The sequence below is a fragment of the Bos javanicus genome, chromosome 15 (genome assembly GCF_032452875.1).
Source record: "Bos javanicus breed banteng chromosome 15, ARS-OSU_banteng_1.0, whole genome shotgun sequence".
NCBI classification, from domain to species: domain Eukaryota; kingdom Metazoa; phylum Chordata; class Mammalia; order Artiodactyla; family Bovidae; genus Bos; species Bos javanicus.
In genome coordinates, this window is record NC_083882.1 from 64,421,993 (window position 1) to 64,449,480 (window position 27,488).

Below are 27,488 nucleotides of genomic sequence, written 5' to 3' on the forward strand. Positions count from 1 at the left end.
AGGGAGTTGGTGAGGAGAAGCTCTTTTAGGAGGGAGAGTGTGATTTATTCACTTAGGGCCATGATGAGTTTAGGTGATGGACTTTCTTTTGTTCTTTTTTTGGGGGGTAGGGCCCCCACCACATTGCATAGCATGTGGGATCTTAGTTCTGGTCAGGGTATAAACCCATGTCCCCTGTAAACCAGGGTTCGAACCCCAGTCCCCTGTAGTGGAAGCATGGAGTCTTAACCACTGGACTACGAGGGAAGTACCTAGGTGATGGACTATTAAAGGGTGCTGTGGGGGATATATAGGGCTGAAGTTAGGACAGTTGTTGGAAATCCTAGTCTGAATCCCAGGAGAGAGGCTAAAGTCAACACTATAGACTTTGAGAATGTTATAAATACAGAACAGAATTAAAATCCTGGAGAAATTCTGGTCCTGGAGGGAGTACAAAGCAGAAGACAGACCCTGGGAAATGCTTCCACCCAGATGAGGAACACACTAAGACCCATGAAGAAGAGGAGAAAGAGATGTTTTAAATCTCATTTTCTCCTGCTGCTGCTGCTAAATTGTATCAGTCGTGTCCGACTCTGTGTGATCCCATAGACGGCAGCCCACCAGGCTCCTCTGTCCCTGGGATTCTCCAGGCAAGAATTCTGGAGTGGGTTGCCATTTCCTTCTCCAGTTCATGAAAGTGAAAAGTGAAAGTGAAGTCACTCAGTCCTGTCCGACTCTTAAGACCCCATGGACTGCAGCCAACCAGGCTCCTCCGTCCATGGGATTCTCCAGGCAAGAGTACTGGAGTGGGTTGCCATTGCCTTCTCCGCATTTTCTCCTAATAGTTCTTAAATCAGCCTGCGATGTAAATCTAAGGTCAGCACTTTGAATGGAGAATCACGGTGTTGAACAGACACCTCCTTATCCCGTACTGTGCGTTCCAGTGTTTTCTAAATTGCTAGGTCTAGGGCCGATGTGCAGGGCTTCTCAGGTGGCACTAGTGATAAAGAACCCACTTGCCAATGTAGGAGATGGAAGAGATGCAGATTGGATCCCTGGGTCAGGAAGATGCCCTGGAGAGGGGCATGGAACCCACCCCAGTATTCTTGCCTGGAGAATCCCATGGACAAAGAGCCTGGTGGGCTATAGTCCATGGGGCTGCAAAGAGTTGGACACGACTGAAGTGACTTAGCATACAGCACAGGGCAAATGGTCAGTGCCCTACAGTGGAATGTGTGATGCCCGCTCTCCTCATGTCATCTCTGGGAAATGGGGTAGCAGTAACTTCTAAAGAAGTGGCTGCGTTCCCGATGGAGGTTTTCATCTGCTCTCTTTGCAGGATCTGGAGTGAGGGGTCCCTCAGAGAGCTTATCCAGCCGATGGCGTAGGGACAGTTCTCCCCATACACAAGCAGACCAGGGCAGGAACTGGTTTCCCTTATGTGGCCGTCAGACATCGATCTCAAAAAATATCACTTAAAGAAAGCTATATAGACTGGCCCTTCAGTAAAGGGAACTCTCATTCTTTCAACAAATATTTCTTGAGCACCTAGTATATGTCTGGCACTGTTCTAGGCCCTGGAGATACAGCTGTGAGCCAAGCAGGCAAACACTCTGCCCACATGGATCTTATATTCCTAAGTGGGCAGATTAAGCAGACAAAATAACTGAATAATATGTTATATGCTGGTAAGTACCATGGAGAAAAAGTAAGCAGGGAAGAGGCTGAAGGATGCCGAGGAGATAATGGTTGCAATCTTAAATTGTTTGGGGGTGTGAAGACGATATTGAGGAAGCAACCTTTGAGTTGCTTCTTGAGGATACCTGGGAAGAAAGTTCCAGGCAGAGAAGGGGTGGGGTTTGAGAGCCAGTGAGGAGGTCCCTGATGGAAGAGAGCAGCAATGATGAGTCACAGATGCAGCAGAGGAGCCACCAGCGGTAGAGCCTCATGGGCCACACCTGAGTGGGATGAGAGCCGCAAGAGCGCATGAGCAGGGGCACAATGGGCCTGAGCTCTCCCCAGCTTCAGGGATCTGAGTTAGACCCTTCCTGTGTCTACTCACACCAGTCATGATTTCTCATGTTTTGGGAGTCATGAAGACGAGCTGAGAACTTTTTTGAATGGAATCCTTCTCCTATCACCATTTGCTCTACATGAGAGTAATTCTTTCTGAGTTCAGATTATAGGGACCTATTGAGTTCATTCGCTCTGACCAATACTTTGTGTGTGTGCACTCATACATGCACACACTCCCATTCATATGCATTAACTCAGAGCTGACTTATACTGTATGTTTCAGAGAAATGACTTTTTATGGTTTAAAAAAAAACATAGTCTAACCTCCCTGGGGCTCAGTTTCTTCATCTGCAAAATGGGTATGAGAGTAAAAGCCTGACAAAGAGTGTATCGCAGTGCCTAACGCACAGTAGAAGCTCAGAATGTGTTGTCTCATTTTCCTATCCTTCCTCTGACATTGTTGCAAATTAAATAGCCATTTGTTCCTTTTCACCTCTGTACCTGACTTTGTAGTTTTAGATCATTATGCCAATGAATATATTAGGTTTGGATGACTTCAGTTGACCTAACTTTACTATCGCTTTGACCGTTAAATGAATTTATTAATGTACATAGCATACCTTTATTCCTTCCTCATTTAAATAGAGGTGAAAGGATTTTCCATACTGCACACATCCATCAAAACAATAAAGCTGAGTAAAAGCTGAACTCATGTTAATATTTCATTCTTGCTAATGAAAAAAATACATATAAATATATTTAGGGTATCATGTTCTGATACACTATACATTTTTCCCCATCAGGATAGAATAGCCAAAATTGATATTTTTCACAGAAGCATTAAGCTTTAAAAAATGTTAATGGCCTAAAACTCACATAGAAATACTGAATTACTAAAAGCAGCAGCAATTACATGTTTAATGTCAACAGAAGCACATTATCTAATGAGCTGTTTTCAGAAGTTAATAATGTGATTAATCACCGATTGACAAAAACTGTGGAAAAGAAGTTATTTTGTACTAATAGCACTCCCGAGCCAAGAGCTGCCTGAGGAGAGGTAAATCTTGGCTAATGAGGTGCCAGTGGAAGTCAGGGGTGGTTGATGTCAGAGAAAGACCAGCTGGCTCCTCAGGCAGGTCCTCACCATGTGATGCTTACTGGTGGGGTCTTTCTACTCCAGACTTGAGTCCTCAGTTTTGTGAGTTTAGCAGCCCCCAGAGTTAAACAGGATCAGGAGTACCAACTTATGCTAACCAGATTTATAAGAGAGTGATATATAAACCAGATTGAAAGTATTTAATTTAAAATGTAGATTGGAACTTGGAGAAGGAAATGACAACCCACTCCAGTATTCTCCCCTGGAGAATTCCATGGACAGAGGAGCCTGGTAGAATACAGTCCATGAGGTCACCGGGACTTGGACACGACTGAAGCAACTTAGCACACACAGCACAGTTTCATGGATGGGAACTACCAGGGAGAAGGGAACTTCTCCCTTAAATGGCTTTTACTCTATGCTTTGTGGAAACCTGTAGGGGGAGCCAAATTGGAACAGGAATAATTATAGTTTAGTTATACATTCATTCAGCTTTTAATTGAGCACCTACTATGTGCAGGGGCTTCCCTGATAGCTCAGTTGGTAAAGAATCTGCCTGCAATGTAGGAGACCCCAGTTCGATTCCTGAGTTGGGAAGATCTGCTAAAGAAGGGATAGACTACCCATCCAGTATTCTTGGGCTTCCCTTGTGGCTCAGCTGGTCAAGAAAATGCCTGCAATGCAGGAGACCCCGGTTTGAACCCTGGATTGGGAAGATTCCCCTGGAGCAGAGAAAGGCTACCCATTCTAGTATTCTGACCTGGAGAATTCTATGGACTCTATAGTCCATGGGGTCGCAGAGTTGGACACGACTGAGCGACTTTCACTTTCACTTTTCACTACTATGTGCAAGGCTCTGTTCTAGCCCTGGGGATGCAGCAAACAAGAGACAAAAAATAAACCTCCCTGCTCTGTTAGGGTATACATGCTAAACGAGGGGCAGGGGTGACAGATGGTGAGCAAATAATGTATGTATCACAGCAGATGGTGATATATACTTTAGAGTCTCACCATTCCAAGTATGGCCTGGGGCCCTGCTGCATGGGTATCTACTGGGAGCTTATTAGGCATGTTACCAAGTCCAAGCTCATATTACTCACCACATGTCAGGCCAACAAATTGAGACACAAGTTGTTGAGGCAAGGAATAGTGACTTTATTCAGACAGCCAGTAGACAGAGAAGATGGTGGACTGGTGTCCTGAAGAACCTATTATAGGTGGACCCATCCCAATCCACAAAATTAGAATCCACGTTGAGCAAGATTCCCAGGTGATTGGCATGCACTTTAGTTTGAGGGGATTCCCTGGTAGGTCAGCTGGTAAAGAATCCACCTGCAATGCAGGAGATCCTGGTTCGATTCCTGGGTTAGGAAGATCTGCTGAAGAAGGGATAGGCTACCCACTCCAGTGTTCTTGGGCTTCCCTAGTGGTTCAGCTGGTAAAGAATCCACCTGCAATGTGGGAGACCTGGGTTCGATACCTGGGTTGGGAAGATCCTCTGGAGAAGGAAACGGCTACCCACTCCAGTATTCTGGCCTGGAGAATACTATGGACTGTATACTCCGTGGGGTCGCAAAGAGTCAGACACAGCTGAATGACTTTCACTTTCACACTTTCACTTTACAGTTTGAGAAGCACTGATGTAAAGGAACACTAAGTAGGAAAAAGGGGATGGAGAGTGCCTGGGGCAGGGATTGTTATTTTACAAAGAATACAGGGAAAGCCTCACAGATATAGTGACACTTATTCAGAGCCCTGAAGGAATGAGGGAGAGAGTCATGTGGATATCTAGGTGAAGAGTGTTCTAGGTAGAAGAATAAACTGATGTAAAGGCCCTGAGGCAGAAGCATGTCCAGCATGCTTAAGGAACAGTCGGAGGAAGGTAGACTGGAACAGAGTGAGTTGAAGGAAGAGCTTTAAGAGCAGAGAAGTAACTAGGATGGTTTGCTGGAGCAGATCACTTAAAGCTTTGTAGAAATTATACTGTGGCTCTTACTCTGAGTGAGGTTGGAGCCTCTGCAGGGTTTGAGCAGAAGAATGTTGTGATCTGAATTTTCAAAGGATCCCTCCAGCTTCTGTGTTACAAGTAGACTATAGAGAACAAGGGAGGAGACCATTGCAGTAGTTCAGGTGAGACGTGTTGCTAGGTTGGACCATAGCAATAGAAAGAACTGATATATTTTGAAGATGGGGATGACAGGGTTTGTTGACAAATAGGATGTTGGGAGAAAATAAAAGAAACAGGTTGACACTGATGACAGTTATTGGCCTTCACAGCTGGAAGGAAAGAGTTACCACTTATTGGAGAAGAGAATATCACAAGAACAGGTTTTAGGGGGTGGGAGATTGAGAGTTGTGTTCCAGATGTATTAAATTTGAGACATCTCTTATGTATCCAGTTGGAGATTTGAGTTGGCAGTTGGATATAGGAATCTGGAGTTTGGGGTAGAGGTCCTAGTTAGAGCTATGTAAATGAGCATCATCAGCCCAGATGGTGTTTGATGCCATGAGTCTATGAGATCATCCAGGGAGTGGGAGAGACGAGAGCATGTGTGTTGTTAGCAGACAGTATCACAAGCTAAAACAACCAGTCACAGCCATCTTGCCCACCACCTTCCCTACTGTCTGGCCAGATTACCCGTGTCTAATCGGACATGGTATTGATTAGAGCACGGCATTTCCAAGCATCCCCAGCTGACCATGGCAGGATGGGAGCAGATCCGTCCACTCAGGTGTGTTTTATTCATTGGTCATTCAGAGGGGCGACTTCACTACAATATTTCGAGTCATCTCTCTGTGACCTTTGCCTCCTGATTGAAGCAACACACTAATCCTCAGAGTTCTTCTCTCTTCTTCTGATTCACGGACATCACCAGTGGGGAAAATTGATCCCAATCCATCTTCCTCTTCCTCCTCCTGGTCCTAGTAAAGACTTTCATTCATTGAGCACCTCCTAGGGGCTACACCAAGCACCACATGTACCTTGTCTCTGATGCCTCACCACAGGATAGCCCATTTTACAGATGGGGACACTGAGACTCAGAGACCTGGAGTAACTTGTCAAAGCAAGAGCCTTTCTGAGCCCAAAGCCTCTCAACCACCTCATGACTGGGGACTGGAGGCGCTTATCTCAGGGGTGTTTTTGCTTCCCTGAGCTCCTGGTCACATGCTTCCCCCCTCAACTCCGCAGCCGTGGTGAAGAACCCACCCAACAACCTGTGGATCATCGCTGCAGTGCTGGCGCCCATCGCCGTGGTCACCGTCATCGTCATTATCATCACTGCCGTGCTCTGCCGCAAGAACAAGAACGACTTCAAGCCAGACACCGTGATGAACCTGCCTCAGCGAGCAAAGGTATGTGTTGGAAGCTGAGAGGAGAGGGGTAAGAACCCTGGCCCGAGGGGGCTTTGCCTGCCTTTTGGCCATTGAGGTCACTGCAAGTACCTTCGGAAACCTCCTCCTCAGTCCTCATGTTGAAGGAGACCCTTTTGTTACTTATTTGAATGTTTAAAAAATTGTAAAATATACATAACATAAAGTGCACCATTTAGCCCTTTTTAAGTGTTCAGCTCAGTATTATTAAGGATATTTGCATTGTTGTGCAAACCTTCATTTTTATAATTGGAACACAATAACTCTTTGATCTAAGTGCTTTTCAGTGCTTTGCAGGTACCAGCTCACTTACTCTTCGTAGCAGCCCTTTGAGGAAGAACATTATTTTTCAGAGGAGGAAACAGAGGTACAGAAAATGAGGAGTTAGATAGACTTGAAAGGGGTCTCAGAGCTCATCTGATCTGACACCTTCCCTTTTACAGAGAAGTGACTTTTTCATGATGGCACAGTGAGTAAGTAGCAGAACTGGTGGTAGAACCAGGTGTCTTGGCCCCTAACTCTTTGAGGTTAGGAGCCAAGGTTAACCAGGTGTCAAGGCTCTTTGGGGGCACATCAGACCCTCAAAACCTTCCTTCTTCCACTGGCCAGAGTGGCTGATCTTCAAAGGCTACATGACGGGGACTTCCCTGGTGGTCCAGTGGCTAAGAGTTCACGCCCCCAGTGCAGGGGTTCCAGGTTATATTCCTGGTCAGGTAACTAGATCCCACATGCTGCAACTAAGACTTGGCTGCAACTAAGACAGTCAAATAAATAATTAAAAAAAAAAAAAAAGGCTGCATGATGACCAAGCTGCAGAGCCTTGGCAGGGCAGCTGTCAAACCCCAGTTCAGTGGCTCCACTGAAGGCTAGCGGGGGGCTCCATCCACCATCCACAGCCTCCACTGGGCTGCACCATCCCCCTCCAGTGACTGGGAGAGGGGCAAGCTGGGGAAATTCCAAAGGCGAATTTTCCAGTCGGACTTCCCTGGCGGCTCAGGAGACCCAGGTTTGATCCCTGGGTCAGGAAATGGCAACCTACTCTAGTATTCTTGCTTAGGAAATCCTGTGGACAGAGGAGCCTAGCAGGCTATATAGTATGGGGTCACAAAGAGTCGGACACGACTGAGCAACTCAGCAATAACACGTTTTCTGGTCATGTAGCTCCCTTCACCATAGTCCCCAAAAGGAATGTAGTAACCTCTACTACCCAGATTATCATATCATGTTTAAATAATGTCTTACAATATCCTGGGCTCTTCTAGGCCTGTCACCTTGTTTGCTCATCACAGTAGTCCTATGAGGTAGGTTATAGTCAGGGCAGCTCTTCTTAGTTTCATTTTACTGCAGAGAAACTCAAAAGAATGAGAGACAATGGGACTTATCCACAGCAGAGGGGGGCACTCAGGTCCATACCTGAGTCTTTGGGCTTTGTCTACATTATACACCATCCTGAACCCTGACACTTGGTGGGTAGAACCCTCCTCCAGCCCCTAACCTCTGCACTTGTTCTGCCTAATTCTCTGGGTAAGAATGAAATAGAGAATGGAATTTCACATCCACTGGACCACATGACTTGGTGGTTGTCCTTGCTGGGAGTCACGCATGCCTAGTTCTTCCTGGATGACCATACCTCGCTTCAACAAAAGAAATCAAATGAATTTGGTTGTTTATTAAGCCAAGTCACCTGTTGAGAAGCTGCAGCTTGCTGAGACACTCTGTCTAGCGAAGGGTCCAACCCCAGAGAATGTCATTCCGTGTCTGTTGACACAAAGGTACCCGCTGCCAGGACGCGGCACGATGTTGGTAATTACCCAAGCAGTGAAAAATGAAGCTATTCCAAGAGGGGGTATTTCATTTCCATCTTAGCTCAGTTACAATCTGAGCCTTTCAGACATAACAGTAATTACCAGAATCTAATTGCAGCCAAGTCCAGGAATGCAAAGCATGCCATACCGAGGTTGTAAATGCCATCTTCATGTGATTGATGAAGGCAGAATTTTATTAATTTGCTGAGATAAGCTGGGCAGCACGTGATTTCAGCATATCCCCTGGCTGGAAAGCTGTCTGAGGCTGGAACAGATTCACGTTTGTGGGTTTTCATAGCCCCTTTTATGTCCTTGCCCAGCACATTGTGCTTCAAGAGATACCCAGCTGCTGTGGAAAATCAAGCAAATTTATGTTGCGTGAGATGACTGAGTTCACTCGTGGGGGTGGCAGCGGTTGTTTTCTCCTCAGTGAGGCTGGGCTACGCACTTTGATTTCCAAAGCCCTGTTATCACGGGAAACCAGTGGGGTGGAACTGCCTCCTTCCCACTGCACTCCTTCTGCTGGAGCAACCCGGGGACACTGCGGCGTTTGCCAGAGGAGCGAGCCGCCTGCGTCACTTCTCACAGCCTGGGGGTGTGAGCAGAATTCATTTAGTGCCCAGGGACGAGGCGGGAAGAGAAAGTTAGCTATTGCCACCAACCCAGAGACGGGGAGGATGGTCTCCTAGTCTCCAGGGACACCGCTGCATCTGTAAGAATGTTGGCTGCGGAGCCAGAGGACACGGCTGGGGACCTTTGCTGAGCCTCACTAGTAGACCCAGCAGGCTCAGAGGAGGTGAGTGTGGCTGTCTCAGAGCCGAGATCAGGCCATACCTGCCTGCTCCCTTCTTCAGAGACAAGGTATCAATACCATAGACGTAACCCTGTTACCACCGCAGTCAGCCGGACGCAGGCAGAAGGTTAAAAAAATGATCGACACAGGACGAGAGCTGGGTGTCATGCCTTTGTCATCTCCTTTCTTCCTAGTTCACTTTTGCTTCCTCTTTGTCATTGGATTCACAGACTTTCCCCAGATTGTCCCTTCATACAAGAGAACATGGCCCCTTGGATCAGGCAACCTGAAGACAAAGTTGTTAAGGCCATATGGAGACACAAAACGGAGCTTGGAGGGTTGGCATGCCCTGCTCGGGATGGCTCAGTCACCCCCTAAAGATGCCCTGTTCTTTTCTCACATACTATTTATATGTGCCTCAGTTTTCCCCATCTGTGCATTGGGGGTGATAACAGTGTTCACTTACACTTTGTTGTGAGGATTGAGTTATGTGAATTACTTTGAATGTGCCTTGTATAGAATAAACATTATAGGTAAGTTGATTTTTATTATTGCACATGTTTCTTAAAAATATCCAGGTGACATATCTACCTTTGAAATTGTTGGGGATTATTTTGATTTGATAATTTTACAAAACTCATTAAAGCAACTATAAATGTTTCATGATGTTGTATTAGCAGTGTTAGGGGTTTCCAGTGTGTGTCCAGTGGGCAGTTAGTTAATCTCAGGTGATTCTCAAGTTGGAGGTTGAAAGCCCACTATCCTGTCAGTCAAAAGAGCAGGGTACAAGTCCTGAGTCTTTCACCACTTAGCTGTGTGATCTTGGGCAAGTCACTGACCCTCTCTGAGCTTTTGTTTTCTTACCATAAAGTGAAGACTGTGCTGTTTGCCCAATTTTCCCATAGGGTTGTTGTGAGAATGAAATGAGGTGTCAGTGTCTTGCAGGCTGTACGTACTGAACATGTACAGGGATTCTTGTTAACCTAATAACAAAGGCCACATCTTAAGCTTGTCATTCCTTAATGTCCTTCTGGTCACCCATCATCAGCTCAGTCCCCTGAAGTATCCAGTGCAGTGTGAAGGAACCAAAGAAGGTGGAAATGAGGGGGACAAGCCAGCACCAGCTTGTCCTTTTCACTAAATTCTTAGCCGCTGCTGCAGACTGCCGATGGCTCACACACAGGCCAGGAGACTGAAAACAGGAGCCAGATGAAGTGTGGTGGGAGATGCCCAACCTAGGTGGCAGGCTGCAGAAAGAGAGAAGAGGCGGTGGGATGAATCATCAAGCAGTGTTTGGGTGTTCTGGCTCTGGCCCCTATGGTCCTGGATTCATATCCTGACTCCACCATAGACCAGCTGAGTGAGTCTGGGGAAACTGATGAACCTCTCTGAACCTCAGTTTCTTCATCTTTAAAATGGAGAACCATAACAATACCTACCTCCTTGAGCTACAGTGAGGATGAAATGACATAACTCATGTTATATATTCAGTGTTATACCAACGATATCAAGTGAAACTGAAACTGTGAGCTTCTTGAGGGTAGAGGAGCCAGTTATTATTCACCTTTGTATTTCCAGCACCAAGCACAGTCCCTGACACAAGCCAATGCCCAATAACTAGAGTTGGAACAAAACTGAACAGGATAATGGGAGGATAAGGGTAGAACAGAAAAGGGACCAAGAGGAGATGAGACTGGACACATGGGTTCACATAGAATTCAAGGGTCTTGAATGCCTTGCCAAAAAGTTTGGGTGCCAGAGAGTTTTTAATTAGAGAGTGATGACCTGATTAATTTCTAAGGGAGATAACTTTGGAGGATTGTCAAGGATGCGTTCGGAAAGGAGCAGAATCGAAATTACAAGACCATGGCAGAGTCAATACAGCACTGGACCTGGGGAGAAGAGGTCAGTTTCCAAAAACATTTCAGTTGGGTTCAACTGGTGATTAATTGTTTATAGGAGAAGCAGGTTCAGTATTCTAGGAACATCAGCAAGTCATGGGTTGCCATGTCTCCCTCCAAGGGATCTTCCCTATCCAGGGATTGAACCCACATCTCCTGTGTCTCCTGCATTGCAGGCAAATTCTTTACTGCCAAGCCACTGGAGAAGCCCTTGGCTATACTACAGACAGCTTGAAAAAGGAAGCTTTTCTGGATTTAGCAATAAAACTCCCTCCTATTCTGAGACACGGTGTGATGGGTTGGGCCACGGTCTTAGACCATTTAATCTGGCCTTCCTGTTACAGTTCTTGACTAAGTAAGGTGCTAAAAGAGGAATGTCTGATCATGTCAAGTTCTGATAGAACCCAAACGATAGAGGTTAAGTTTCACCCCAAATTTTCTGAAAGAGAATCGCTGATGTCCATTTCACCTGGCCAATGATTTAGTAGGCAGGAAAACAATTTGAACAAATATTGATTGAGTACTTACTATGTGTCAGGTACTTAGCTCAATGCTGGGCTTGAATTTACTTATCTACACAGCGTCCCTCTGAGGGTGGTTAAATACTGTCACAGACATACATGTTTGATCCTGCTCACACTATATTCTCCCCGTGTTACAGGTGAGGAAACATGTGCAGAGAATCTCAGTCACTTACCCAAGGCCACACAGCTAATATGTGTCAGAGACAGGATTTGAACCCAGGCTATCTGTTTTCAGAGTGGCTGCTCCTAGCCACCCCATCGTCCTGCCTCAAATCCGTACTGTGCTGCTTTGGGGCATAGAGCAGAATAGAGACACTCACAGGAATTGTTTAAACACGCTTCTTGGTTTTTTATTACCCCACTAATACATGTCTGTTGGGTTTTGCTCACAGCTGCCCTTTTCACTTGGGACTTCAGACACTGCAATAAAAACCTTGCTAATTTCTCAGTCATGACAAATGAGAGGTGAGCTAGCCTGCTAAAGGGAACGGTCTGGATTAGAGTGATTCCATAAGTTCCATTTTATTGTTAATAATTATACTGCCTCACATGTGGTAGCATGTTTCTCCTCTTTTGTTTTCAGATCTGTGATTCTCTGTAACACTGTAGGGTGGTGAAGGTAGAACAGATATGATAATCTTCATTTCTCAGATGAAAACATTGAGGTTCAGATTTCAATGACTTGGCAAAGTCACAAAACCTGTTATTTCACAGGACTTAAGAGATGACAGAACTATTCTTATGTAGAAGAGGCAGGACCTGTTTAATGTAGCATTTAAGAGCTTCTAATTAGCAGTATCTAGTGACTTAGAATAAGTGGTCTAAAATCCTTGAAAGAACTTGTTCTCGTAAACATATTTGCATCTTTTTTATACTATTCATTTTTCTGAGTCTTATCTATGGAAGTTCTGTAGCTAGGTGGAATTAATGTGGACTTTGATTTCGTAAAGACAGAAATCAGGATGGAGATTTGAGTTAACTCTTATCCATCGGAAAGCTAAGTATGGTCCCATCATGTGCACTTTCCTGCCTGTCTTCTCTTAAAGCTGCTGTGAGCATCACACTTTGCCAGAAACATGACTGCAAATCTGTTTCCTCTTTGCAGCCTGTGCAGGGCTTTGATTATGCCAAGCAGCACCTGGGCCAGCAAGGGGCGGACGAGGAGGTCATCCCGGTGACTCAGGAGACGGTGGTCCTCCCACTACCCGTTAGAGATGCTCCTGCCTCTCAGGAAAGGGATGCCCCTCAGGATGGAAGCACCATCAAGACAGCCAAATCCATTGAAACCAGAAAGAGGTAGGCACGGGGCCAGATTCTGCCTCTCTGTGTCAGCGAGAGAAATAATTGATGGGGAGAAGAGCTGAAGCCCTCAATTCCTCTGTTTTCTTTAAAAATTCCCCTTCATGCTTGCTGTGAATATTTGAGAAGGAGACTAAGGAAGAGGATAGGAATCATAATTTCTGCATCTCATGAGCCATCCATTGTAACGTTTTAGATGTCTAATCAACCACAACGGTTGAGGTTTTCTTCTTAGATTTATTGTAACAAATTTGGCACTGATGTTACACTTATATTTTTAAATTTATCTTAAAAGCAGTGCCTTTGGTTCAGGATAGTTGTATTTTATCTGGCAATTTCTCTATAGAGCTTATGGTTTTAGTTCAAAAACCAGTTATTGGGCTTTTACTATGAGCAGGGCGCTTTGACAGGCATTGGGATGACTACAGAAAGGTTTAAGATTGATTCCTGACCCCAAGCATCTCATGATGGAAAGACAAGAGATAAATCGTTGGAATACCAAGCCTGATGTGCAGGTGCCTACTGGGGAGTCTAAACCATGTCCTGGGGAAAAGAGAGAAGGAAGAATTTAATTCTGATGTGGGAAAGTGTCATGGAAGAGGTTATGTTTTAACCAAGCCTTGAAGGACAAGTGGGATGTCCATGGAGGGGAAGAGATAAAAGCATCCAGGCTGGAAGAGCCAGGAGACAGCAATGATTACTTATGATGAATATCCTTGGGGTTTAGAGTTCACAGTGCTTGAAATGCAGTGAAAGATGAAACCAGAAGATAGATGAAAACTGTGGAGAGTCTTAACTGCCAGACTGAGGAGTTTGACCTTTATACTCTAAGCAGTATTAAGCCACTGAGAGTTCTTCAGGAAGACAGTGATGCCCAACTGTATCTTAGAAAGACTACTCCAGTGCATTGTGAATGATAGATGGGAGAGGTTAAGGCTAGAGGCCAGGACACTTGTTGGGACTTTGCAATAGCCTCACAAAGAGGTAATGAAGTCTATGGCTAACTCTGTTGCCTGGCTAACCAACTCTCATTGCCAACCTCTTTCTTTCTTGCCTGGGACCACAATGGCGGCTGAAAAACTACATCCTGTTGGCCTCCTTCTCTCCTTTCAGGTAACAGATATTTATCAATTGTTTGCTGTTAACCAGGCACAAAGGATACTGCAACGAACAAGACAAAGTTCATACTCCTACAGTTCTTACAGTTTGATGGGGGAGAGATAGACAATAAACAGAGAGATAAAAATATAGTAGGTTGGGAGGTGATGAGTATGAAGAAGAAAACCAAAGCACGGTCAGGGATTGGAGATGTGGAAAGGGGAATATGATGCTACTTTAGCAAGAAGTTGGGGAAGGCCTCACTGATAAAGTGACATGTGAGGAAGACTTTATTGAAATGATGTGTAAGGTTATCTAGTGGAAGAACATCCCAAGCAGATGGAACAGTATGCGCTAAGCCCAGAGGAGGAAACGTCTTGACTTGCTTAAGGAAGAGCATGAAGGCCAAGGAGGCTGATGTGAACTAGGGAGGAAGTTTGTAGCAGCTGAGTCAGAGAAACTAACTGAGGTTGATCTTGTCAGGCTTTAGAAATCAAAGTCAGAACTTGGGATTTTATTGTGAATGAAGATTAGGAGTCCTTAGAAGAGGGTTTTGAGAATAATGACAGGATGTGACTTGCATTTTAAAGGCTCCCTCTGGCTGCTGTGTGGAAATAGACTGTAGAGAAGCAGAGAGACCCATTAGGAGGCTTTTGTAGGAGTCCAGGTGAGAGATGGTGGTGTGGACCAGGGCTTGGAGATGTGGGAAGTGATTAGGCTCTAGAGGTGTTTACAAGGAAGAGCTGACAAGATGTGCTGATAAATTGCTGTGTAGTATGGAAATAGAGAGGGATGATTTGCCATTTTTGTGCTGGGAAAGACTGGAGGAGAAGTTTGTAGAGTTTGGATGTGGACATGTTCAGTGTGAGATGCCCATGAGACATGCAAGTGGAGACATTGAGAGCTCAGTTAACCATATGAGTCTGGAGTTCAGAGGAAAGGTTGAGAGTAGAAATATAAATGTAGGAGCTATCAGTGTTTAGTTACAAAAATCTCTGAGACTAGATGGGCACCTTGGAGAGTACAGATGGAGAATAAATCTAAAAACTGATGCCTGGGACATGGCAGTGATTAGAGACCCAGATAATAAAGATGAATTGGCAAAAGATTCTGAAAAGCATCCATAAGAAAGGCACGAGAACAAAGCAAGAATGGAATCCAGGAAGCCAAGCGAATGAAGTTATTTCAGGAGGAAGAAAGGATTGTTTGTATCAAATTTACAAATTTTGTATTGGAGTCAAGCATCAAATCTCCGAGCTTTTCTCCAGGAGATCTTAGTACCTAAAAAGGAATTACAGAGAAACAGAGGGTTGGATTTCATCTTGTGTGGGGAAGAATGCGGAGGGCATGTTGATTAATTATCTGTTGCCCCATAACAAACCACTCTAAAGTTTAGCAGCCTAAAACAGCAACCATTTATTTAGCTCGTAATTTTTAGGGGATCAGCAGTCTTGGCTGAGCTCAGCTGGGTGGTTCTTCTAGTCTGAACTTGGCTTGGCTGATCTCAGCTGGGCTGTCTCATGCATCTTTGGTCAGGGGGGAGGTCTGCTGGGCTAGCTTGTTGATTGACAGCCTTGTCTGGGGCGGCCAGGTAACTGGGGTATCTTGGTATGTGGTCCTGACTCCTCTAGAAGGTTAGCTCTAGCTTTTTGACAGGATGGTTACAGAGTTCCCAGGGAAGCAAGAAAACAAGCCCCAAACAAACCTCAAGTCTTTGCTTGTATCATGTTTACTGCTGTCCTATTGGCCAAAGCAAAACACAAGAGTCAGTGTGGGAGGGGACTACCCTAAGTTGGTTACAGGGAAGTGTGAACAAATTGGGGCCTTGAATGCCAGGGTCCATCCCCGCCTGGAGTTGAAACACACAGAGAAGCAATGGATGATGTATCGGAGTTGGCTGGCCAGTAGTGTTATCTATAGTAATTACTCTCTTTATGATCTTTGCCAAGTACAATAAGGGCACGTTAATAATTTTTTATCACCTATTAGGATGACACTTAAAAGAAATAAATAGAATTACTAAAATTAGGATATTAACACAGCTCTGCACTGCCAGGAGGAATAGAAACTTTTCCACACATTCTAGTTGAGTGGTTTAAATTATGCAAAGCTTTCTCTTTAAAAACTGGTTTTAGAACAAGTTCTTTTTTTCATGAATTTGCAAGGAGTCTACTCTTGCTAATCAGATTCAAATTCTTTAACCTCAGATTTTTATTAAGAAATACTAGCTTATGAAACAAATACAAATAAGGAAAACAATGACCCTGTTAAATGATATCTCCATTTGCTTCATAATTTTGTCTACAAATATAACTTTACTAAGGGCTGGCTATATGATTGCCAAAACTGTGGGACAAACCTCATCTCTGTTCAAGTTCAACTGATCACAGGAGTCTCTGATCATTTAGGAAGATTTTAAGATGCCAAATCCAAGAACAAGCGTGTCATACATCTATGTTTCTGTCTTTCCCAACTTGCCACATCAGTCTCCTCATTCTTGCCAGACCAGGACTGTGTGACCTCTCAGAATGGGGCTGTTAGATGGTCCAAAAAGTTTTGCAAGTGAAGAATAAGGGAGTGACTTCTCTGGTGGTCCAGTGGTTAAAAGACTATGCCTTCCAGTGCAAGGGATGCAGGTTCGACCCCTGGTTCGGGAGCCGAGATCCCACGTGCCTCATGGCCCCGCAAAAGCCAAAACATAGAAAATGGAAACAGTGTTGTACAATTTCAATAGAAGACTTAAAAATGATCCACACACAAAAAATCTTTAAAAACAAACAAAAAAAAAGAATAGGGGAAACCAATGATTTTGGTAATCATTAAGATACCTCCATTCTTCAAAAATTTTTTAAAACTGAAGGAAAATGGAAGATTTAGCTGTGTGCAAACAACCAGATGATGTTTCAGGTTCTTATGTAGGCTTTTGGCAATGCCATCTTGTTGGTCCATGACTGAAATTATGAGCAAGGATGGAGAATTGACCTCATAGGGACAGCCATTTGCAGTGGGTACTTCAATGCATGGACTGGTCCTGATTATTCAGCAGTTGATTTAATCCCCACCCCCATGATTGTTCTTCAGGATCTGTGTCCACCCAGACTCAGAATGGGGACTATTGAGTTCAGTAGCCTTAGACTGCAGCCTCTCTGGTGACCCATTTAAAGACACTTTTGTCCCTGTCCTGAGTGAACACACACACACACGCACACATCTTACCCTCTGTTTTGGATCAGAAGTTCATGGAATTGACAAACCCGGGTCTCCTGCATTGCAGGCGGACTCTTTACTGTCTAAGCCACCTAGCCCTATGAATGGAGTTGACAGTTTCATGTAAACAGAAGTCTATAAGTTGATGCAAGAATAAAGCAGAGTTGGGCTCCCCCCTCCACCCCGGAAATGTGCTCATTCATACCTTTCCTTAGAGGGAAAGGAATAGCCAGAAAATTGTTTCAAGATCAAATGAGGTAAGAGACATGCAAATGCCTCAGAAAAACCATTAAATGTTTTGTGCGTATAAAACAAGTTGCCAGGAGCTTTTCTTTCTGGACCTCAGTGAAAAATCCCTTTGTCCCAAAAAGCCAATGGGAAGAGTTCAGTTCAGTTCAGTCACTCAGTCGTGTCTGACTCTTTGCGACCCCATGAACTGCACCACACCAGGCCTCCCTGTCCATCAGCTACTCCTGGAGTTTACTCAGACTCATGTCCATTGAGTTAGTGATGCCATCCAACCATCTCATCCTGCCATCCCCTTCTCCTCCAGCCTTCAATTTTGCCCAGCATCAGGGTCTTGGGGAGAGTAGGTGCCATTAACTGTGAAGTTCTGAAAACAATCCTAGAGCATGTGTGTTTTTGCACACCTGGCACTCAGTGATCACATAGTTAATGCCTCATTCATATTTCCCAAACTACATTTGTTGTATTACTTTTATGGTGAAAGAGGTTGTGGTAAAAAAAAAAAAAAAAGAAACCCAGGGAAGTGCTGAATTAAACAAAACAAGATGAATCTCTTTCTGACAGGACTGATGGGACCCTTTGAAGTGCTAACATGCTGTCGGAATGCCCAAAGAGGGAGTATTGTAAACGGTTCCTCCCAGACTCATGCTTGTCTGCATGTCCTTGGCAGAGAGCATCTCCTGTGGCCCTGGGTGTGCTCTGTGCACTCGTGCCGACTCTGCCTCCTCCCTTGGTTGTGAGTGGGCACTTTCATTGTGCATGGTTTTTAGGGTGCTGAAGTGCATGCAAATGTGCATGACTGAGAATCCCGAATTCTCAGAGGAAAAGAGGGAAATGGGAGGAGGAGGCTTACTTACGGGTCAGGGGCTGCATTTTATTCCAGACAGTTTTCCATTGTAGGGGCCACGTGCCCGTAGGTTCTGAGTCTGTGCAATTGACAAGAGAAGAACAAGCGGTTTGGTGAGCCTCTGGATAGCTGCCCCCTGATTGTCTCCCCCAGAGGGGAAGGCAGTGGGTCTTTAGCTCATCCCACCCACAGGCTGGTGTGATCTGGGGTGTGTGAGCCTCAGCAGGGGCAGGAGTCCATTTTGCCATAGCTTCCAGAGGACCAGAGAACGGCCCCAAGGGAAGGCAAGAAGGCCCTGTGGCTTGCCCTGTGTAAGGCCTGCCTCCTCTGGGACACTGTAGAAGACAGAAAGGGAAGGGGCTCTGGCTTCCAGGGCTGACTCACCACTTCCCAACTCTGCCCTGGACAAAACACCTCGCCTCCTGAAATTCACATTCCTCACTTGCTAACAAGAGTGGCAGTCACCATGCCAGTTGGTTGTAATAAGGATGTAGTAACAGTTTGAAGGGCTTCCCGGTGGGCGCTAGTGGTAAAGAACCTGCTTGCCAATGCAGGAGACGTAAGAGACGGGGGTTTGATCCCCAGGTCAGGAAGATCCCCTGGAGAAAGGAAAGGGCAACGCACTCCAGTGTTCTTGTCTGGAGAATCCCATGGACAGAAGAGCCTGCGGGGCTACAGTCCATAGGGTCGTAGAGTTGGACACGACTGAAGTGACTTAGCACCGAGCACAAGAGTTTGAAAGCATGCAGCACAGTCCTTGGCACATAGTAGGTGCTCATGGTGGGTTTTTGGAGAACGTGGGTGGTATCCTCATATCTCTGTATGCCTGTAAACCTGGCACAGATCCCAGCACAGAGCAGGGATTTCTGAATGAATGGATAGCTCAAATTGATAGATTCAAATGTAAGTGGTTACCAGTTAGCACAAAGAATGTGTGTGTGTGTGTGTGAGAGAGAGAGAGAATTCAGTGGTGAGTGACTTAATCTTTAGGAGTCAAGGTATATTCTGTAAAGAAACCAGCCAAAGAGAACCGTGTTTTATGCATGTCCCTCAAGATGCCATGTGAATCAAGCACTCTGCAACACTCTCCAAATTGCCGTGTTTTAAAGAGCACATGCCATCACTGCCATGTCCGTAGTCACTGGGGGTTATTGAAAAGGAGATGGGAATGGAGGGCTGCACTCGTTGAACTTCTCTGCAGAGCTAAGCACTGGTAAACGCACTTTACAACAGCCAGCTGCTTAACCCTGTAGTGTTAAGCTATAGGGTTATATATCCTGCAGGGTTTGTTTTTTCCCCTTTTCCTGTGTTATGTCTTCTTGGTGGATAAAACCGGAAAGAAAGGCTACAGACATAAACTGTGCAAATAAAATAACCTTGAGAGGAGGCTGCTCCAGTTGAAACTTACCGTCTCCCTGTTGCTATGGTTACCTCCAGCAGGTCGCCCAGTGAGAATGGCTCTGTCATCAGCAACGAATCAGGGAAGCCCAGCTCGGGGAGGCGCTCACCCCAGAATGTAATGGCACAGCAGAAAGTGACAAAGGAGGAGGCTCGGAAGAGAAATGGTGAGAAGCCTTCCCTGCCAAGCACCACCCCCGAGCCCAGCCCACACACACTCGCGCAAGCGCGTGCTCACACTTGCACACCAGTGTGCTTTAAATCAGCCCCCACGCTCCTCCTTCCTGTGTCCTACAAAGGTCCTACCTACCTTCCTGAGGTATCACACTATACCCTTCCCTGAATTATACTGTTTAACTACCTCTGCCCTCTGTTCTTATGGGACTGTTCAGAAAAACCTCATTTACAGGTTGAACTGAGGTTTGCTTAGAGATTTTTCTTATTTGGGGTGAATTGCCTTGATTTCTAGCACCAGGTCCACTAGGGTGGTAGGTTTCCGAACCGATGCTTGTCTTGGAGGTTGCCCTTCATTTTCATGCCCTGAGTCCCTTGATAAATTTCAGGGGTTCAGTCTGTGCCTGTGAATCCAGATAGTACAAGTCTAGCTCCCCCAGGAAAAATAAGACAGTAATAAATCTGTCGCTATAAAAATCAGCCCGTGCTCCTGTCTTTATTCTCCAGGGCAGCTTAACTATTTAGTTTCTCTCTAGGGCAGGTCTTTTCCCTCCCCGTAAGGACTGGTCCTGGGGGTTGTTTACAAGTGGTCACAGCCGTCTTGCTGTGCTGTCGCACCGTCTATAGATGGCCTCTGTCAGGCATCACTGTGCAGCCTCCCGCCCTCCTCCTCATCTTACTTTTGACCTGAGCCTCATTTTTGCTCGATCCTTCCGTGTATGATGTCTCTGCCACTCAGATCAGGGAAAATTCCTTTTGGATCTCCAAGGGTTATAGACGGAATCCTATAACAATGCCAGGTGAAAAGGCAAACAGTCTGGCACTCTGGTTGGCTGTGCTTTTTTTTTAAAAAGGAATTTGATGAAGTGTGGTTCAAGGACTCTGTCTTGAAGAGAGCACCAGAATGTTCTTTCGTTTCCAAATATCACTTATTTCTTTTTTTGACCAAAAAAGAGTGACACAATGGATTTGTCTTCTGTAGGGAAAACGTGGTCCCTATTTCTGGCCATTATGTAAAGCATTTGTTTAAACTGGCATACCGATTTGATTCTTAAAGTTTTTTCTTTTCCTAAACCCCTCTATGCTCTGTAACATAGAGATCGTACATTCCATGCCAGAATCAGGGTGTGACGTATGGGGTTTTCCTGGAATAACCACCCCACCTGGGACCACTTCATGTTCTGCCAAGCCAACACACAGGGGACCGCAGGAGCTCCGGCTTAGGGAGATGTGAACTTCGCAACTTTCTCCTCTTTCCTCCTGAGTGAGATCATCAGAGAGGTGGGCAGAGGGAGTGCGGCAACCCAGAGACAGTGAGCCATGAAACCATAGGGGCAGGCTGTTTTAACCAAATGTGGTGACCACCATGACCTCTAATCAAGAGGCCCTCCTGCTCCTCCTACTCCTGGCACACTCCTCCCCCACCTTCCTTTATATTCTTCCTGGAAATGTGTAAAGTCTGGGTGGGCTCCGGGAGTTGGTAATGGATAGGGAGGCCTGGCATGCTGCGGTCCATGGGGTCACAGAGTTGCACATGACTGAGCGACTGAACTGAACTGAACTGAAATCAGAGTCCATCCTCCCCCAGCTGCCCCGTCACCCACCCCAGTCTTCAAAGGGTCTTAAATAACTCAGTGTGTCTCTCTCAGACCTATTGACTATGCATATGACAACACACACGTATATTTGCTTTTTTGTTGTATTGCTTTGTTTTATTTTGTACAATGAGCCCAATGTACATACTGCTCTATGCCCTTTTACTTGCTTAAAAATTTGCAACATACAGACTCTTCTGTCAGTAAATACTCTCTTACAAGAGGATGCCTTTCCCCCTTCCCTGCATTTAATCTGTACAAGAGGAAGGGGCAGGGCCAGTTTCATACTCCATGACTCCCCACTGGCCCAGTCAGTGGGACACTGAGTTCTCTAAATGTTCCCGCTGACCTTCCTGTTCTTGTTCCCCCCACCCTTCCTGCCAGCCTCCTTAGTTCCTTTAGGTCACTTTGATTATTTAAATATCAGGTTCAGAAATAGCAACAGCCAGTGCATGAATAAAATGCAATTACTATACCAGGTTGAGGTTTTAATATGTTTGTTTTATTAAAAAGCCATCCTTTATCCAAATTTACAGTGCTTCGTTGCATTTTATTTTTTGCCAAAGGTAAACACAGTGAATTTTCAGACTTGGTCACTTCTCTTTGACCACAGGTTCCTGTTCAGTGAGGCTTCACTTTGAAAGTTTCAAATAGAAATGAAAGGACCAACTCGTTTAATGTAAAATTCAACAGATGCTGAAGCACATTAGAATTCTAGGCTGGACCTTCAATGGAACCTACAAGTGTCCTTTTTTAACACAGGTTCCACTTTATCACAATACAATATTATAGTTCATCAAAAACATCAATAACATATTTTATTGGATTAGAAGATAAACAGGGAAGGAAGGGAAAGCAAAAAATAACATTGAATGGAATTGTGGAAAACGTATAAGGTGTATTTCCATCACATTGTCAGCTTGCAAAAAGTACTGCTTGTGTGAATATAACCTCTGAGAATAGATTATTCTTTTGGTATGGAATAATCAGATGTTGTTTTATGGCTCAGTGTCCATCCTAGAAGTTAGGGTTACTGATTTTAATTAATAAATGTTCATTTAACAGGCTGTTATTCTAAAATTGTTCTTGGTTTTCACCAGGTTGGTTGCCTCAGTAGCTTCTAACTCTCTACTTTTTTGTGAAAATCAAAACTTTAAAAGGAAAAGCCTGTCTCATATGCAATGTGGCTGAAGGCAGGGGTGGGGTGGGGATAGGGAAACTTGTAGTTCAGTGGCTTCGTTAGTTAACATAGCTGCTGTCATTGTGTTGTTCAGTCACTCAGTCATGTCTGACTCTTTGTGACCACATGGACTGCAGCATGCCAGCCTTCCCTGCCCGTCACCATTTCCTGAAGCTCGCTCAAATTCACGTCCATTGAGTCAGTGGTGCCATCCAACCATCTTGTCCTCTGCCGTCCCCTTCTCCTCCTGCCTTCAATCTTTCCCAGCATCGGGGTCTTTTCTAATGAGTCAGTTCTTCGCATCAGGTGGCCAGAGTACTGGAGCCTCAGCTTCAGCATCAGTCCTTCTAATAAATATTCAGGATTGATTTCCTTTAGGATTGATGGTTTGATCTCCTTGCAGCCCAAGGGACTCTCAAGAGTCTTCTCCAACATCACAGCTCAAAAGCATCAATTCTTCAGCATTTAGCCTTCTTTATGGTCCAGCTCTCACATCCATACATGACTACTGGAAAAACCATAGCTTTGACTTTACAGATCTTTGTTGGCAAAGTAATGTCTCTGCTTTTTAATTTACTATCTAGGTTTGTTATAGCTTTTCTTCCGAGGAGCAAATATCTTAATTTCATGGCTGCAGTCACCATCTGCAGTGATTTTGGAGCCCAAGAAAATAAAGTCTTTCACTGTTTCCATTGTTTCCCCATCTATTTCCCATGAAGTGGTGGGACTGGATGCCATAATCTTTGTTTTTTGAATGTTGAGTTTTAAGCCAGCTTTTCACTCTCCTCTTTCACTTTCATCAAGAGGCTTTTTAGTTCCTCTTTGCTTTCTGCCATAAGGGTGGTGTCATCTGCATATCTGAGGTTATTGATATTTCTCCCAGCAATCTTGATTCCAGCTTGTGCTTCATCCAGCCTGGCATTTCACATGATGTACTCTGCATAGAAGTTAAATAAGCAGGGTGACAATATACAGCCTTGATGTACTCCTTTCCCAATTTGGAACCAGTCCATTGTTTCATGTCTGGTTCTAACTGTTGCTTCTTGACCTACATACAGATTTCTCAGGAGGCAGGTCAGATGGTTTGATATTCCCATCTCTTTCAGAATTTTTCAGTTTTTTGTGATCCACACAGTCAAAGGCTTTAGCATAGTCAATGAAGCAGAAGTAGATGTTTTTCTGGAACTCTCTTCCTTTTTCGATGATGCAACAGATGTTGGCAGTTTGATCTCTGGTTCCTCTGCCTTTTCTAAATTCAGCTTGAACATCTGGAAGTTCTCGGTTCACATACTGTTGAAGCTTGGCTTGGAGAATTTTGAGCATTACTTTGCTAGCGTGTGAAATGAGTGCAATTGTGTGATAGTTTGAACATTCTTTGGCATTGCCCTTCTTTGGGCTTGGCATGAAAACTGACCTTTTCCAGTCCTGTGGCCACTGCTGTTTTCCAAATTTGCTGGTATATTGAGTGCAGCACTTTCACAGCATCATCTTTTAAGATTTGAAATGGCTCAGCTGAAATTCCTTCACCTCCATTAGCTTTGTTCATAGTGATGCTTCCTAAGGCCCACTTAACTTCTCACTCCAAGTTGTCTGGCTCTAGGTGAGTGGTCACACAATCATGGTTATCTGGGTCATTAAGATCTTTTTTGTATTCTTCTGTGTATTCTTGCCACCTCTTCTTAATATCTTCTGCTTCTGTTTGGTCCATACCTACCATAGCTATAGGCAATTTTAGAGTCTATTTCAAGATGATGTTTAAATATAAATGGGAAAGATAGATGTGAGAGCTAGGATTTTGAAAGCAAAACAGTCTGGCATTTTCTCAACTAAATACAGATGCTTAAACTTCCCAGGTGGCTCAGTAGTAAAGAATCTGCCTGCCAGTAAAGGAGATGTAGGAGACACAGGTTCAGTCCTTCCCACAGGAAGATCCCTGGAGAAGGAAATGGCAGCCTACTCCAGTATTCTTGCCTGGAAAATCCCAGAGACAGAGAAGCCTGGCAGGCTACAGTCCATGAGGTCACAAAAGAGAGACATGACTGAGAAACTGAGACACGTGCATGCAAACTTCTGAAAGAAAATGAATGTCACCTTAAGAAGAGTGTTTTCCATGAAGGAGTTAAAAATGAGTTCAAGGTGAGAACATAATGTATGTATTTATACCTTCAGTTATCTGGAAGAAAGAACCTCCATAAACCCATAAGGGTGTACCTTCCTTTAAGATACGTAATTTCACAGCCAGGGTTCAGAATTTAATCAGACCTTGCCTCCTAGCTATCATGGGACAGGAGGGAGACAAGAATCAGAGAGCTTGGAGGATGAATCACTACTTTCTTGGCAGGGGCCCTTGAGGATTTGTTAGAGATATTCACTCAAAAACAGTTTTAGTTTTTATTTTCTTTGCCTTCTCAATGAGATGGAGACTCACTTATTATTTGATAAGCAACCCAAAGGGCAGTGATTCTAGTTGTAGATTATTTGTCTTTGAGCTTTAATAAAGATTCCCCCCACAAAAGAACACATTTTGTTTAAGGGCATTTTCTGCCTCTGATGGGAAGGTTCTCCTCCTGCCGGTTGAAACAGGAGAAAGTGAAATCTCTTTTCAGCCTTATTTACTGAAGTTCAAACCAGCAATGCAAACAAAACACAAATAGATACGGGGTGGATGCTTGGTGGCAATTACTGATGACATGATGATGTTCTAGGACTTTCTCAGCCTCACCATGGCCCTTTTCTTAGCATTGCCTCATGCTTTTTTCTTAGGGGACAAATCATGCTTTAAATATTCTCATGAACCTGCTGTATTCACATAACACTTTAATGTATTAGCACTCAATGCAGTGCCCTTTAATGTATTTTTCCACACAGTCTTTTATTTTGGAGGGCCGGGGGAATAGCTATTTTGCTCTTAAAGAAACCTAGAGGAATTATTGTGTGAATCTAAATATGACTTTAAGTGATGACGGAAAAGAGCTGCTGTTTATAGTTCCCAGGGTATCCTTTTCCTGACCTATTATGGTTATGCTCCCCCTTTACCTGACCATGGGGTGGGAAGTAAGAGTATCACAATTTGGAAGCAATAAAAATGCAAAGTACCATCTTTTCAACCTCTGAATGCTTTCATGATAGCAAGACTTTAACTTCTACATGTTTACTGGTTTTGCAGGTACTAACAGCATTTCCTTTTCCAAGTCAGGAAATTTTAGTCCTTCCTTCACTCATTCAGCAAATCCCTATTGAAAGCCAACTGTGTATAAGACATTGTTAAAGGCAAAGTCATCAGACTTTAAAAAGAGGGGCATGAATGGAGCTTATGTTCTAGTGGCAGGGGATTGGAGCAGATTAAATCAATACAGCAATAGTGATAAAGGCGGTGCAGAAATAATAGAGGGATGAGGTGAGTTATTTTAGATTGGTGGATAAAGGAAGTCTTTTTTAAGAAGCAACTTGAAAAATAAGAAGGAACTAGGCAGGTAAAGAATCATGGAAAGAGCAGTCTGAGCAGAAGGAATAGTAAATGCAGAATCCTGGAGGTGGAAACAAGCCTGCTGTGTTCAAAAGGCCATTGTGGCTGGAGTAGACTGACTCAGGGGAGAGTTGGGGAATGGGTTCAGCACGGTGGCCAGGGCCACGTGGTGCAGAATTTCTAGGTCACAGTGAAGACTCTTGGTTTTATTCCGAGAGAGATGAAGCCTTCAGAGGGTTCTGATCAAAGGAGTGCTGTGATCTGGTTATCTCCTGAAGAGATAACCCATCCTAGCTGCTAGTGGAATGTGTATTTTAGAAGTAGGAGGAGCCGAGTGGAAGCTCAGAGGAGGGGGTTGTTTAGGAAGTGTATTAGTTACTTAGAGCTGTGTAACAAATTACCCCAACACCTAGCCACCAAAAATGACTATCTAAATTTAGTATCTCACATAATGTCTGTGAGGGTGATTTGAGCCCACTCTCAAAGCAGTATTCAAGCAGAGACCTACCCTCTCATACAAAGATAAAATATAGGTAATGAAGCCTTTTATTTTTTGTTTCACAAGCAAGACCAAATCTGTTAAATGATGTGGTCATGAGATAGCGTGTTTGGGTTATTATCACTCAAGTTATCCATTTTCAGAGGAGTAGAATGTAGTCGTGTTTCTGACACCCAAAATTATGCTGCATGATTTTAAAGTGCTACCAGATACTCCTTAAGCAGCAATTCCAGTTAACCAGGAATTTCTATAAGTAGATTGAACAATGACTAATAATACATTCTGTCAGGAGGAGCAAGCATTATCATTACTAATCAGGATGAGATTAAAAGTATTGCTGTAACAAGCCCTGAGTTAGCATACTAACAAAAAGTAAAGACGTTTTGATCAACCTGCTGCCTTACTCTGGGAAAGTATGTTGATTTAGTTTGAGGTTCTTAAAAGTATGTTGATTTAGTTTGAGGTTTTTGACATCACTTAGGTGGCTTAGCGGAGAAGGCAATGGCACCCCACTCCAGTACTCTTGCCTGGAAAATCCCATGGATGGAGGAGCCTGGTAGGCTGCAGTCCATAGGGTCGCTAGAGTCAGACACGACTGAGCGACTTCACTTTCACTTTTCACTTTCATGCATTGGAGAAGGAAATGGCGACCCACTCCAGTGTTCTTGCCTGGAGAATCCCAGGGACGGGGGAGCCTGGTGGGCTGCCGTCTATGGGGTCTCACAGAGTCAGACATGACTGAAGCGACTTAGCAGCAGCAGCAGCAGGTGGCTTAGAGGGTAAAGCATCTGCCTGTGATGCAGGAGACCCAGCTTCGATCCCTGGGTCAGGAAGATCCCCTGGAGAAGGAAATGGCAACCCACTCCAGTATTCTTGCCTGGAAAATCCCATGGATGGAGGAGCCTGGCAGGCTACAGTCCATGGGCCCGCAAAGAGTCGGACATGACTGAGTGACTTCACTTCACTTCACTTCATAATGTCTGTGGGTCAGGA

At 44.5% G+C, this 27,488-nt stretch overlaps 1 protein-coding gene and 1 long non-coding RNA gene across 3 annotated transcripts in view; one reads left to right on the top strand and one right to left on the bottom strand.

Moving 5' to 3' along the window:
- KIAA1549L (KIAA1549 like) overlaps positions 1-27,488 on the top strand; it is a 316,042-nt gene that overhangs the window by 223,529 nt on the left and 65,025 nt on the right. The window contains exons 11-13 of one of the 2 annotated variants that reach the window (XM_061381086.1): positions 6,282-6,445; positions 12,592-12,782; positions 19,624-19,748. In XM_061381086.1, the coding sequence (XP_061237070.1) occupies positions 6,282-6,445; positions 12,592-12,782; positions 19,624-19,748 (480 nt within the window). Of the gene's footprint in view, positions 1-6,281; positions 6,446-12,591; positions 12,783-19,620; positions 19,749-27,488 lie in introns of both variants that reach the window. The other variant, XM_061381085.1, reaches the window with a different exon arrangement.
- On the bottom strand, positions 7,568-19,681 carry LOC133226945 (uncharacterized). Its single transcript, XR_009729671.1, has 3 exons — positions 19,592-19,681; positions 18,194-18,262; positions 7,568-10,308 (listed from the first exon to the last, which is right to left on the bottom strand). It is a non-coding gene; the product is annotated as an uncharacterized LOC133226945 (long non-coding RNA).